The following is a 15336-nucleotide window of genomic DNA, read 5'->3' on the forward strand; positions in this document are numbered from 1 at the left end:
CCAAATTGCAGTGGTTATTGAAACAGAGTGGATAGAACAGCCAACTGTATCAATTTTAAGGCTTAAGTCATGCAGGAACATGACTTGGTTGAAAAATTGTCACGTACTGTTCCTTTTATTTTGTTCCAACCTATACCTATGTACATACCTATATCTCTATTATGTTCCTCAACACAAAACTATAATGTTAGCACAGAACAGAACGTGTTTTAAAGTCTCTCTTGCAAGATATTCCACACTGATATATCAGTAGTGTTTCCACAGGCATAGCTGGAAATAAAATACACGTGAGCAGTTCCAATGAACCTCTGAGTTTAGAGGTTCAGGCTTTGACACAATCAGTGACAAAACTGAATCACTCCATGACTATTGACTGAAGTAGTACCAAAACAAATCATGAAATCCCCGTCTGCTAAACTAGGAATTCAATCTAAGTTTTTTATTTCTAGCAGGCCATTCTGCTGCAAAGGACTGGCAGGATTAGTGCATGCCAGAGCAAACACACAATATTAGTGTAATCATCATAGTCTACAGCATGAGTAGAGAGTTTGCAGCAAGAGCAGCAATAAGAACAGATTTAGTGTGAAAACTCCTGCAGATGCTGCCTGGCTGGAGAACATTCCTGAGTAACCTGGGCCCTCCTTCCAGGGGTTTTGTCACCAGCACAGTCTTTCAGCAGTCATGAGTCTCTTATCAAGCAAAAGTAGCTTTCAATTTCATCTTCAGGGAAAAGGAAAATGTCACAGGTATGAGAATATTCTTTCTGTGCAGAGAAGAAACTGCAATGCATAGTATTTGTCAGCCAGTCAGGAATTTTGTATTTATTGGATTTTTTTTTGTGCACGAGTTCAGCAATATCCAAATCAGAATGATCTGGCTCTGGAGAGCACTTGAGGTCCCTGTTCCAGAGAGGTGACTTATCACCACACTGCTGGGCTTGAAGGGAACTCTCTGCATTTTGATACAGCTTTTAAAGCTGCATTAGTAGTGCAAACATGAACTGATTTCTAGCTAGTATTCTCTTTGGGTTGGTCAAAAATTCAGGTAATACCAATTCACTCTGATATCTGTGCAGGTATAAAGCTGTCATCATCTCCCAGTTCTTCTTGGGATCACACCCTTGAATCCCTGGACAAAAAATTTCTGTGCCAAAATCCGAGAATGAAAGTTTGGTCTTCCAGATTTAAAAAACACAAAACAACAACTTTTACTATCACCTTCCCCCTGGTGATTAGAGGATAAATCTTTATACAGTGCAATAGTGTTCAATACTGTAATAAAAGCCCAGTAAACATTCAATAATTTAACACACAGCATCAAATGGGTTCTAGATGAATTAAAAGAAAGATAATTTGGATTTTTATGGTTTTTAATAGCTCAAAGATTATCATGAATAAATCTGCAAACTATAAATCTTCATCTGATGGATACATTTTGCACACTTGTTCTATTAGTTCTGAAATTATTTTGTCCATCAGGAGAGTATGAAAATGCTGAAGTCTGTGGTGTTCCTTATTAGCAGAGTCCTTAAAACTCCATAAAATCTGCTCATTTATACATTTATATTCACAGAAGACATGTCTAATCTGAAATCCACACACACACAAATAAGACTCCAAGCTTCCATTTATAAATACACAGGTCATGTTCCTTTTTGACCCTTTTTGAGACAAAACAAACCAAACCAGCCCACCCACACTGCCCTGATATTACCTGACCACATCAAATATTCAGCAGTTCTGCAGGACCATTGGTACCATCAGAGAGACTTTAAATGGAGGGAAGAATTTGCACTTTCTTCCTGTGCAATCACAACCCCAGCTGCCCTCTCAGTAAGACACTGCATAAAACAAGTGGTAAAACTGGGGTTTTTTTCTCAGATGGATCAACAGCTTAATGCAAAGGTTATTCAGTTTGATTTGGTGGTGAAATAAGTGAGGGGATGAATGATTAATAACTCCAAGATGACTGCAAGCATTAGCTGAGTTGTTTATTATGAAGACACCAAATTGCTCTAAGCTTTAACTCTGTCATTCTTCAAGTTGCCAAGTTATTCTAGGTACTTTAAAAAAAAATCCTAGCTGCTAAATAAGATGCAAAGAAATAATCATAAAAGCATCAAAATAGTAATGATCAACAAATAAGGAATTTTAGGTCCAGAAGGAGCCATCTGTCCTTGAAATGGCAGAATCAATTCTTGGGGGAGGACAAATGTAAATTTTATCCTGTGATGCTCCATTAAATGTTTAAGATGTGTGCTGAGATAGGTGTTACTGTAATAACCATAATAAATGTTCCTTCAGGATTGTGAAAATCAGCATGGAAACATTGGGACAATCATTAGGGATTATTATTGATGTGTCCAATGGAGAGAAATTGCTAAACTCTTACTCTGGGAATCATCTTTTCATGTGAATAATTTCTTCTATCATGAGTCTCTCAAATCCATGCTGCTTCTGGAAGCTGAGGGAGCAGCTGATAGTGGGAAAACACCAGCAATATTTTGTGTCTGCGACTTATAAAAAGAAAGAGAACCTTGAGCTTAGTTTTGGGCACAATTTAGTTTGATTTCCTCTTGGAATTGTCTCTGTTCCTTAATAAATCTGAGAGCTCTTGGGCGGATCTGGGGTAGTTGTGGTGCACCAACTGTATAATTCCTGGTGTCAGATCAAAGAATAACCATGGAATAAATGGACAATTTTTCTTCTCTACCCTGTCTCACATCTTCTTCTGGTTTCTGTAACATCTTTTTCACAATGGATTTGAGGACATTAAAGCTGTCATGGCAATTCTAATATCAGATCAAAATTGCCAGCTCCTTTTCCATAATCCCTCTTTTAAGAAGACTCTGTTCCTATCCTGATGTGAAAAAGTATTATGAAATAAGTATCAAAAATAAAGATATCTATGCAAATGCCTCTTTTTAGAGATGTTTGTATTAAGACAGGCACACACACATTCTGCCCCCATGTACTTAATAATTGCACTTTGAGGATCTTACAGGATGAAAGCCACTTTATAAATTAAAGATATTGCATATCTTAAGAGATATCTACTTATCCTATATGATCTTGCCTAATGTCCTACTAAATCATGCTTAGCCTCTTCCTTTCTTTCTTATATCTTCATTTACTACACAGATTTTAAATTTAAACCTTTCACAAAGGGTTTCTTCAAATGTTCCCCCCACCTCTGGCACGAGTTTCCACAGAACTCCATCAGTCTCTGAAGATTAAGGCATTGGATTTGGCACAGTTTTGTCTCTTCCAGAACACTCCCAGTATAAATACTTTAAAAATAATTATATGCCAATGCATGATGGTTTATCACTCATCCACAACATTTAGTGGATTTTTTCTTTTTATGGATAAAGGACAGTTAATGTAGTAGATCATAAAGAGAAGCTAATTAAACTCAAAATATCTTCAGATAACTAATCCACCGTTCAAACTCTCATAAAATGTTTTAGTCCCAAGAAGTATGACTATGTGCCAGATTCAATTTAGCTCAAATACAAGACTTTAGCAATCCTTGAGTAGTTACTCAAGCTCTCATTAAGGCTTGTGGGAGCTTTGCCTTGAGGTCTTATGGATGGAAGATAAAACAGTGTGTTTTAAAAGAAAATAGAATAAATTGGTGCATTCTAGAACTGCATCTGGTTGTGAGTTTCCACCAAAAACTGAAGTTTCCAGCAGAAGCACATCAAGCCATACTGAAATGGTACCTGTTGCAGCAGGGAGAACCAGCTGAGCAGCCAAAACACAGCTCAGGGCTGAGAGGAATTCTGTTTGTAACTGGTTTTTTTTAATAAAATGCACTCATTACAATGAATTTTGCCTGTCATTTCACTTTAGTCTATAAATAATTTGAAATCGTTAACAAGGTGTACATTTGTCTCAAGATGAATGTAATTTCACCTTTGAATCACTGCTAAACACATTCAGTTCTTAGTTCTGCCTGTTACTGAAGAGCACAAAGTCCCTTTTCCTGGATAAATACATCCCTAGCTCACATGGAATCTGAATGTAGATTACTCACAGAGAAAGGCACTGAGCACTCACGGAAGTTAACACCTTCTTGTTTCACAGGCAATTATTCATGTTTCCAGTCTACAAGCCCGTTTTTCTCTCCTTAAATAACCAAGTTCTTCTCATTTGCATGCTGAAGTTGCACACTGAGGGAAAGAGGAGGAAAGGGAGCCCACACATTTGATCTAAGCACTTACACACACAGTGAATAAACTTACGAGTCACACTTTGTCCAAAAAAGGAACATTAAATTAATGAAAACTACCAGTGGCTCCTGTTCTTTATAGCATTTACTCTGGTATTCAACACAATATGTAATTGTTGCTATGGCAACTGCCACATCTCTTGGCACCATAATAATTCTCAGATAAATGGATCTTTGTCAGAGCAAACTCCAAAGGCAGTGGATATGAAACCTGCATTTCCTTGGTGCTGGGAAGGGTAAATTCAGCGCAGGCCTGAGGAAGCACAAGCCTGGCAAAGGAGGGGAGGCTGCAGAGCTGAGCTAAAGGGAAGGGTGGGGGTCCATCAAATCAGAGCTGCTCTGGGTGGGGCTGCAGGGACACCCAAAAACTGCCCAGCAGAGGGGCAGGAGAGCCACACAGCTCTGCCAGGCACAGCTCCTGCTCCCAGGGCTTGAGCTAAATCCCACCAGAATCTGATCATTTCTGCAGGTTCTGCATCAGGCTGAGGGATAAAAAGGGAAAATAGGTGACTGGAATTTCTATGGAAAAGAGAGGTTAAGGAGATTTCTGATATAAAAGGATCTCTTTGTTGTTTCTGTGACAGCAAGTGGTGTGCACAGAGGATTTTTATAAAAATATAGTTTAAAAGGCAGCTAAATGACAGTACAGAATGACCCATTGATGAGAACAAGCTCTTGCTTTCATTGACATTAATTGAGATGTATTCTGTGAAATCCTAAATGTAGCATTGCAGACTTTAAAAGGAAAAAAAAATAGCATCTATTCACTGGTGATTATAGCAGGGAAAAGTCATTCATGAAAATGCCACCAATACACAGGTATTAAATTCTGAGATCACTTTTACCTCAGCTTTTTATGCATGAATTCCAAGTCAATATGTGTTTGCAGTGTGATAACAAAAGTAACAGGAGTGATAACAACTTAATAACTTAATGATTGGGAGAATGCTGATATGTTAAACTTTCTGCCAAACTGAACACAACAGTGAGAAAATGACTTTTTCGTTGTTTGATCTTTAAGAAAATCCTTCTTTATATGCCTGAAGGACACTTTCATATCTGAAGGCAAGGGATCTCCCCAGCTTTTCTGGAAATGCTATTCTATACACAGTTTTGATCAGTATAATAACTCAAACATATCATAGGTATTGATGCACCCCCTGTGACTTATTCTATTTTATACCTTAAAATTAAATGCAAAAAATGGTATTTTATTTATGCAGTGCATCCCTTTCTGCAGCAACTGCTATGTGCAAAATCTAATAACATGGAACTCTTCAAGCCTGTTTGTCAATATCTCATATGAGAGTCCATCTCCATACCACTGCACAGTCATTTTCTGCCTATTTGGAATTCTGTTCTAAACAGAAAAATGCTAATATACGTTAATGGGAATGATTGCCTGCTATATCAGAAGGGCTGATTTTTGATCTTATTTTCCAAATAACTTATTGAATTGCCAGATGAGTAAACTCAACTATTCACACTTCCTTGCCTGAATATTTTCTGCTGTGAGAGAATCCTGATTCATAATAAGATTATTGATCCATTATCATCTGTTCTAAGGCAGAATACCATACATGTAGGATTTAAGGCTCTAGGCACTTTTTATCTCATATCCATAATATTTGCAATCTCTATCCTGTGGGGATGAGCAGAGAGCAAGACACAAACAAGAAATGCTAGGGTTTAAATCCAAGGAGCTTAGTTTCATTATTTCTTTTGATACTTTAGGAAACATGCACAGGCAGAAAGCAACTGGCACAAAAGGTATCCATGCAGGCAGAGGCTTGGTAGGAATGAGAATTGAGCTCTTCAAGGAAGTTTTCAGCCAGGCTGCTGAGGCTCTGTCTCTGCTGTAACAACCACAGCTGAGTGCTGGCGTTGGGAAAAGCAGTGGTTTGGCAAAGGGAAAAAAAGCAGCAGCAGTTTCTGCCCAGCCCCTGGCTGATATAAAGTGCAGTGGACAAAGTAGCAGGACTGGGGCAACTTCATTTCCTTCAGTCTGAGCTGCTGCTGGAGATGGCTTTAAACTTTGCCTACAACATGCTGTCTCAGGGTGTGCTCCTCACTCTTATCTCTTCTTTTCTTTCTCCTGTTCCTTTTCTATCTAGTGCCTGAAATGTGTCCTGAGGGTTTGACAGCTTCTATTTAATCATTTCATCCTTCTGTATGGAAGACTGCTGAGCACCATGCAGTGAAGTTACTACCAGCCTGGAATTTCTGAATATCTGCCTGCCCTCTTATCTGCTTTGGTGCCAGACTCTTGATATCTCACTCCCCTCCACCCCTCACCCTGTGTCTGTAATGGTGTAACAAATAAAAGTTCTAAATAACTGCCTTTGCTGTGGGGAAGGAAAAAAAAAATAAAGGCTGCCAACACAGAGAGGCAGAGACAGATTGTGTCCCAAGGTTTACTTTTAGCTCCCAGTGTACTGAGGGTATGTTCATTAAAACCAGCATTAGATTTCAGAGGGGGAGCAGGATCAGCAGACACCATTTTATTTAGCCTTGAAGGACACTGTTCAAGTCCCAGTTTGCCACCTTTTGCAACTGACCATTTATTATGAGGCTCTACAAAAGCCTGGCTACACTTTTCCACAAAACCTGACTCTTTCAATAAATACATAAATCCACTAATATCTTGACAAGTGTTCACATGAGATGAAATTTCCAACTTTCAGTTGTCCTACTTTCTCTATAAAACAAACAAGGGATCCAGCATTGGACAAGACACAAGTTTTTAAAAAAGAGAATGCTGGCAGTTATTGGCTCAGCCATTTTCTCCCCAACTAGGGTTTCTGAGAGTGATTTATTTTTCCATTAGGGATTTGAGCCTTAGCAATTCTCTGAATTATTCAGAACGAATCCAAAGTTCATTTGGGGAATCCTGGGTAAATCAAAACCTTTCCAGGTCTCTTTTTTTCTTGATATCCTCAAACACTCCAGTCCTGACTGTGAGAGGGCATCAAGCAAACCCTGGGCAAAGCAGGGCACAGGCAGAGCAAGGCACATCCCAGCACTGCTCCATGGGGAATGCTCCATTGCTCACCAGCTCTGCTCCATGGGGAATGCATGTGCCATTCCTCTTTCACTGAGCACTGATTTCATCGGGCTCCACGTGTGTACAGGCACATAACTATTAAAGAGTTAACTACTAATACCTTCCACAGGCTTTTCTGTGCACTCACACACAAAAGCCTCTCAGAAACGACAGAAGATTTTTGGGAATGTTTCCCTCTATCAAGACAGACTGAGACTGGTACATCTATCCAAAATGATGGGAGGGAGGAGGTGCATCCAGCTGGCTGCAGAAAGCAATTCCAGCTGGAGTCTGATCTGGAATCTGATGTGGAATCTGATGGATAGATTTCTGCATGTATCAATATGTGTAGGTAGAGATTCACAGGGTTCAGGGTATGTTAGACATGCAGACATCAGGAAAAGCAGCAATGCAGTATCTGCTCCTGCAGGACTGTGTGATCAGGGAGCCACAGCCAAGCTGGCTCCTGATTGAGGAACCACCTCTGCCCATATTATTGCCATGGCCACCCCGGGATGGAAAGCTGCAGGCTCTGCAGATCTATTATGCTTCTGGCAGAAGAGGAGGAAAACAGGCCCTTCAGATGCAAATAGCAGTTAAATAGTAAGTGATATTCCAACAGCCACTGATTATACTCTGGCCATGAAGTTAATTTAGTTAATCACATAGGACGGATCGCTGAGGCCAGCTGGAATCATCCCCCATCTTTAGCAGGAAAGAGCTGCACCCCTTCACCAGCAGAATACCAAAAGCTTTTCTGCACACTCCAGATTGCACCTCTAAATAATTTCCATATTCAGCCAAAGTATGGTTGGTAGCAATCAGAAAGTTTTAGGAGCTACACTCTGTTCCTAAGATCCGTCAGCACATCAGAGATCATTGTTGAGAGCCATTCCCAAACATGTTGGGAATCTGCAATTAGCAACATTAACAATGGGATTTCACAGATGTAGGTTACATGCTTTCAGAAAAGAAATGGCAGTTGCTGGCAGTGGGGAAATACTTAAGAACTACTTATCCTCTAATTAGACAAGGTACTGTTCTCTAAGTACTGAATGCTAAGCACTGCTCCAGCATGTGCTCATCTTAACCCCACAGAATTATGCTGAATTACTAAGGTTCCATCTGAGCATTTCTTAGCCAAGGCTCCCTGCATAAACAGATGGAGCAGTTCTGCTGCTTCCGTGCTGACACATTTAGACTGCAAAAGTACAGGATTAAGTTCAAATTTATCATAAAATCACTTTAGATAGGACACTGTAGTCTTTAGATCCTTCTCAAGTATGACAAACAGAAAGACAACACTGTCTGTGTGGTGTTTAAAATAGACAAATAGTTGGAAAGGTTGGGAAGAAATACTGGTTTAACAGCTACAGGGGATTGGGTGAGGCCAGAGCAGGACAGCCAGCCCCAGAGATTTTCATATTCCCTTGAAGAGGGCATGATTCTCACTAGATGGATTTCCCAGGACACATTAAGGCATCCTGTAATTCACATTGGCATTGCAGACACTGAATACCACATTAAATGTGTAATCGTCTGGTTATGGGCACAATATCAAAATCCAGAGAGAGGTGATAAATGCAGGTTGAGAAGATGTGATACTGTCACCTGTGAGGAAAGGCTGGCAAGTGGCAGAATGTGCCTGATTTAGACTGCTTTTCTCCCTCTGAAGCAACACAAAGTGGTTGGAACAGAATCCAGGAGTGGGGCCAAACCAGCCCTGGCTTTCAAACGTAGTCTGGAGAGAGATTTCAGCACTAGACATCAGTTAATATTGCTGGAACCTTCTGAGGGGAGACTCCCCAGAACCCAAACAGGACTTAAAGGGAAAAGGTCACTGGCAGAGCTTGTCATGGTCTGCACAAATACATATCCTGGAACTCCTGCTCATGAGACAAGGCTTGCCCCAGATTGTAGCTTCCATAGAATGTCTGACAGTATTTCCCTTACATTGTAGCTTCCATAGAAAATCTCCCCTCACAGATATTGAAGGGCTGCTTCTCTAAGAAAACCAGAATAAATCTTCAGAATGTGATTCTCAGAGAGTCAGATCTTCACACATAAACCAATCCCTTGAAGTTTAACTCCAGACCTCCTGTCAGAGACGTTTCAAACACCTCGGTGGTTTTAGTCACTTCTAACCAGAGAATGATGATCCCCATTTTGAAACTGCTCCTAAGATTTCAAAATAAAATCATTTGAACATTCTTGTGAATGTACCAGAAGGAGCAAGACTTGCTAGTCTGAGGCACAGGACAGCCAAGTGCCCAGCTTGCTCCTGCAAGTGAAGCTTTCCTACACTGAATTTGGCAGTCTGTGGTCCTAAACTCACAGCTCCTCCACGTAAGAGACTCCCTCAAGTATGTGTTAAAATTTAATTTTGTGAAGAAACGGCATATTTAAATAAAATTAAATTCCATTTCAGTGCTCTGATCAGCTTTCTGCAGTTACCCATTCTGGTTCTTTCTCTCCCGCTGGCAATCCATATTCACATCGTGTGCTGTTTAAAGTGCAGAGCAAAACCTTTCCTCAGCCATGGACTTTCAGAAGTTTGTTCAACCTTTCTCCTCAAGATAATTTGTTTTTATAATGGAAGACTTAAGTTATACTAATATATTGTTGGGAATATAATGAGAATGCTGGTAATTTAATGTCTAAATACCAAATGAGGACAGCAGTTCAGTCATTTTTATCAAAGTTTCTTTATACCTCTGTGAAATTATAGGTCTGTAAATGTACCAGACTTAATTGTCTAGTGAGCCACTACCTTGGCTGCCTCTCTCCTAAATGCCAGGTCACAGAAGTGAAGGCTATCTCACATCTTTTGTTACTTGCAGGGGTGTGAAGTAAATAATTCAATCAATTTCTGAAGTGCTTTATCCCCCAAAGGATGAGGTTTGTCATACACTGAAATTCAGGAGGGGGAAAGAAAGGACAAAACATTCAGAGGACAGAGCAGAACAAAAATCACCAGGGTGTAGAGACACGTGTAAATTCATGGCACTGTTTGTGTGCAGATGCTTAAGCAGTTTGCCACATAACAATGTCAGATAAGCAGACCAACATGAAAATTTAAATTACACAGAATTCATTCCCACATCCTTAGACTTGGAGCGAAACATGAAGGTTCTGTAAATTCTAAATTACACATTTAAACTATGATTTTCTGTTTTCACTTGTGGCCAAACTGTGATTACCTGGCATAACATGCACTGGAAGAAGCAGCCAATTTTAATACTTGGGCTCTTTCATTTGAATAAAGTCTTTATGAATGTTTAGCATCCACACCTAAAGATGTAATACATCTTCCAAAACCCAGGAAATTTGCATCACAAATTAAACCAAATGCTAAAATGTTACCGCAATATCTGCATTGAAGACTGATTTTGATCTCTGCTAACAGATTAAAATTGCCTACAATCCTAGGTGACACATGTAAATATTTAGCAGCAGCATCTCCTTGGCCTTTTTTTTTTTTTAATCTTTGGTATTTATCTTACCTTTAATGCACCACGTTTCTCATTTGCTTCAAGAATAAAGATTTCTGCCATGTCCTCGGCGTGCTCCGACCGCGCGTGGACGAACAAGGCTCTGCCAACTTCTGATACATTCTTGAGTGCAACCAAATTCCCATCAAGTTCCACTGTAAAGTCTGGGTTAGAAACTTCAAAGTTCAATTTGTTGTTCCCCTTGCAGTCATCAAATTTCACTGGGAGTGAAAAAAAAAAAGGAAAAAAAGGAAAAAACGCATTATAAGTATCCACTTTGGAACAGAAGCTTCAGATATCTTTATGTTATTAGCTTGTCTACAGATTTGGGAAGAAATGTCTCTCAAAGGAAAAAAAAAACATTCAAAGAAATTCTATATTTTTTGCCCTTTCTTCATAAATAAATCTATGAATATGCACTTTCAGAAAGATGAAAAGGCTTTGACCAGTCGAACTGAGTAGCAGATAAACAAAACACTTTGGACATGAGCCTTTTGTGATCACTCCAATCAAATGCACACCCAGTTCCACAAACTGAGCAGTGGCAATAGAGACCTTGTTGTGCTCCTCATCACAGCCCAGGATCTCAAAAGGCTCTTCTGTGGCAAAGTGCTTTCAGATATTCAGTATATCTTTAGGCTCAGCACTGGTTGTTTACAGAATATTCAGCCCCAGGCTACTGCAAAAGTTCTATGAAACTGAAAAACCAAACTATAACATTTCTTATGACCAGGATTGTAATACAGTTCATGAGCTGGACTGTATCTAAGGATTGTGAGAACTTTTAATTGAACAGTAATTGTAATAATCCCATTTCACTTTACATGGAAAGTTTAAAATATTCAGGAATGCTGGCATAAAGAGGAAAATGTTCCTAAAGCACAAAGATTTGAGACTTTGTCTCAAATTTCTTCTGAGTCATTTTGCACAAAATACTGGATAAAATCTTAGTGATTTAACTACCTGCTATATGAGTAAGAGATCTTCTTCAAGTAAGAGATCTTCACCACAAACTTGCAATTGCTAAATGAGCTTTTCAGGTTTTGATATCTCTGAACAATGTACTTGCATGTGAAAGGTTTTTATGCTGACAACCTGTTCAGTATTCCCCACCTTCTCCTTGAGTTACTGCTGCTGAAGATTTTTTACTTACCTGTATGCTCTCACTATTTTTATTTCACATTTCACTTCCACTGGATCTTTAAAAACTGCATTACAATTTCAGAAAAAAAACTACAGACAGTGATGCCAGCTACATAAAATCAACAACAATGGAGTTTTACTACAAAATAAAACACTTGGCATAATTGTTTAAATTCTCTGTATAGACTTCTTGTATTGGGTCATTATTTTTAAAGGAAGAGAAACAATCCCAGAGTGTCTCATGACTAATCCCTAAACTCTTCCTGACTGTATGATCTCTATAACTGGGCCTAAACACAGGAATAGTCTCATAGTGGGTGGCCACTCAATACTCATGGGAAATCACACAGAAATCCTCTTCATCAAATTTTGTATCTCTCCCAGGCAGACCAACATGAAGACAGGGCTGCCAGAGGACTTTGTGACTTTGTGGAGATCCTTCTTTTCTGGGCATTCACTGGGATTCGACCCCAAAGCAGAACACCACAGGGAAAAAGAACCATCGCTGGTCCCAGAATTTACAACTTCATTTTATGATGAATATTGATGATATGGGTTGGATTAAAAATTAAGCAATGCCAAAATCTCAAGCATTCAAACAAAATAAGGCACAAAAAGAGACATGGGACACTATTTACCAAAGCAAAAGTGGAGAGTTGGCCTTGGGCATCTCCCAGCCTCTCACCCAGCCACTCTCTCACTCTCCCACCTCAGCAGAACTGCAGAGAAACAGGGAAAGGATAAAGACAGGGAGGTCTCTTACTAATTACCATCACTGGCCAAACAGAAATGACTTGGGGAAAATTAATTTAATTGCCAATTAAAATAGACGTGGATGCTGAAAAACAAGACAAAATTAAAACCACCCCATGAAGCCGTGACCCTGTGAATCCACAGCACACAATCCTCCTCCCCAGGAGAGTCCACTCTGACAAACACCATCGTCTCTGGCAGAAAAACTCCCCCAGCAGCTGAAGGATCTGCTGCTGCACAAGGTTTAAACTCAATTACATGTCTTTAACTAAAATCTGCTCCCATTTCCTCCACTTCACTTTAGGGCAAGAGAACTATCTATCCTTGGATTCACAGTGGGACAGAAAACCGGAATTTCATCAGCTCATTTGCTGTTTCATTGAATTTTGCTGAAAGCAAGGGGGATTATAACTAAAAAATAAACAAAAACTCTTTTCCCTCAGACACTGCAGTCTCTCCAGACTAACCTATCTCGGGCTGTCATGTGGAAGATCCTGCCTGCAAAGTCTTGTACTGAAGTCGAACCAGGAGGGAAAACCACTGAATTTGGGAGCAGCAGCAGCTTAAAGCAATTTCAGAGCTATCAGAGTGTGCTGGTGCCCACACTCCGAGGCTGGGAACAGCTTCCAGGAGGGATCTTGTGCCCACAGCAGGATTTGGATGGGAGGCTCGCTGAGCAAGGCCTCCCTGGTGAAAAACCACCCTTTGCAGGTAAAGTTGGGTTTATGACAGGTGTTTTAACAGATTCACTTCAATTTCCCAAAGCTACTGACCAACAAAAAGGCAACATTTTCCTGTCACTACAAATGTGGGAAGTTGAAATTCTCTGTACAAAGCACTGTATAGATGCTGCTTAGATTGCAGCCTCTGTGAATTACAAGTCTCTTATTTTTTAATCCCCTAAAAAAACCCAAACCACAACTAAACAATTAAAAAATAAATGAGACAAGTTTTAGGAAGTTGTTGTATTGGTGGCATCCCTTCCCACTGCTGAGGGTTTGGACCTGCATAACCCTGAGGGTCACTTCCAACCCAAGCCAGTCTGTGATTCTCTGAATAAATACGTTCTTTTCATAATCAAAAACTGCTGCTGATTTACTATAATAGCTTACAACTGGAAAAAAATTAGCATTGACTTCTGAGAAATTACATCAGGAATGAAAAGTTAAAGAAAAAAAAATTAAATGCCAAAGAAAACTATACTAAAATAATCCCTTAAAACCAAATGTCATGGTTCAGAGGTGCAGCATCACCCAGCCAAACACTACAGGTCCTTTTCAAGAAAAGAACAAACTGTGTTGCATTTCTAAAGCAGGGAGGACCTGGCTGGGAGTGCACTGCTCTCACCCTTCTGCTCAGTGTCCACAAACCCTGGCATTCCTGCATCCTGCCATCCCCATGCTCTAGGGAAATTCAAAGACCACATGCAGATTTGGCACATGGAGTCAGGAGAAATACTTGAATCTATTCTACATTCCCGTGGAAGTATGAATTTGACACTTTTAAACGTTTTATGTTTTGCTATTTGTCTTGTTCTATGAAACCCTGCAACTATTTGCAAAAAGGGCTAAGGCAGAATTGTTTGAAAGTGGGAAACTGGCTTTTTTTTTTGCCATATCTCATCCAAAAGCACTGATGCTTTCAATTCCCAGTCCTACCACAGAAACAAGAGTATTTGGTGAGGTTAATAACAAGGAGAAGGAAAGAAAATGAAAAGGCTCTGAGAAGTACTGATATGTAGGAGAGAAATTAGAAGTGGGAGGAGATGAAGTGATCATAGGGATAGAGAACATTGAAGATTATTTGGCCTAAGGGCCAAAAAGGATGAAACTGAAACCAATTGTTGAGAGAGTTGAAGGGGTTTGGAGCCTTAGATAAAATCCTGGTCTGAGCTCAGGATCAAATATGGACCTTACCAGGACAATGCTGTCTGCTGGACTGGGCTGACAGGGAACATCACCTGAGGTGAATTGCATTCCCAGTCACCCTCACCATGCTCCTCACTGGAAATGTTTGCTTCCTTAAACTCAGGTGGCTTCTGGGGAAGAGCCAGTGCAAATACCCAAAATTTACCATGCTTGAGCTGCCCGTAACGAGCTCCAGGAGCAGCTACACAGCCTAAAGAGCTGGGCCTGGCACTGATCACCTTCCCTACCAGGCACTCAGGAGAGCTCTGAGGATTTTCAGCTTCATCATCTTCCTCAGATTTCCCATCCATGGCATTACATCTATCTCTTAACCAAACCTGCACATTGTTAATGCCTGTTAAATACAGGGGAAATAGGATTTTTACTTTTTATTCTCTCTCAAATCTTGCTTTGTACATAAAGCCAGTGTAGAAATCTCTATGTAAAACTATAAAATGCAATTAATTAATTACTCTTTTTGTCCCCCAAGTACCAACCAGTGTATCAAGAAAGGAGACAGAAGTTGTGGATATCAGCTGTGGAAAGTGTCAGCCTGAGCTGCAAAGGTGCTCTCTGAATATCCAACACTTTGCTGCTTGGCAGCCCTGGGAACATATGGTCTGTGTGATGATGTTTGTGATGTTCATGCATTTGTCACGGAGCTGAGGTGTGAGGAAAGCCCTGAGATGGATAATTGACATTATTCCCACTACCCACGTGCATTATAACAGGTTGGGTGAGTGGCAGCCTGATGAGAGGGGCCACA

The 15336-nt window shown here is 40.1% G+C and overlaps 1 protein-coding gene across 4 annotated transcripts in view; it reads right to left on the reverse strand.

Moving 5' to 3' along the window:
- The window catches only part of CDH13 (cadherin 13), a 426254-nt gene that overhangs the window by 263669 nt on the left and 147249 nt on the right, over positions 1-15336 (reverse strand). For all 4 annotated transcript variants that reach the window (XM_015640174.3, XM_015640173.2, XM_033517167.1 and 1 more), the window contains exon 3: positions 10780-10988. In XM_015640174.3, the coding sequence (XP_015495660.1) occupies positions 10780-10988 (209 nt within the window). The remainder of the gene's footprint in view (positions 1-10779; positions 10989-15336) is intronic.

Source organism: Parus major, chromosome 11 (genome assembly GCF_001522545.3).
Source record: "Parus major isolate Abel chromosome 11, Parus_major1.1, whole genome shotgun sequence".
Lineage (NCBI taxonomy): Eukaryota > Metazoa > Chordata > Aves > Passeriformes > Paridae > Parus > Parus major.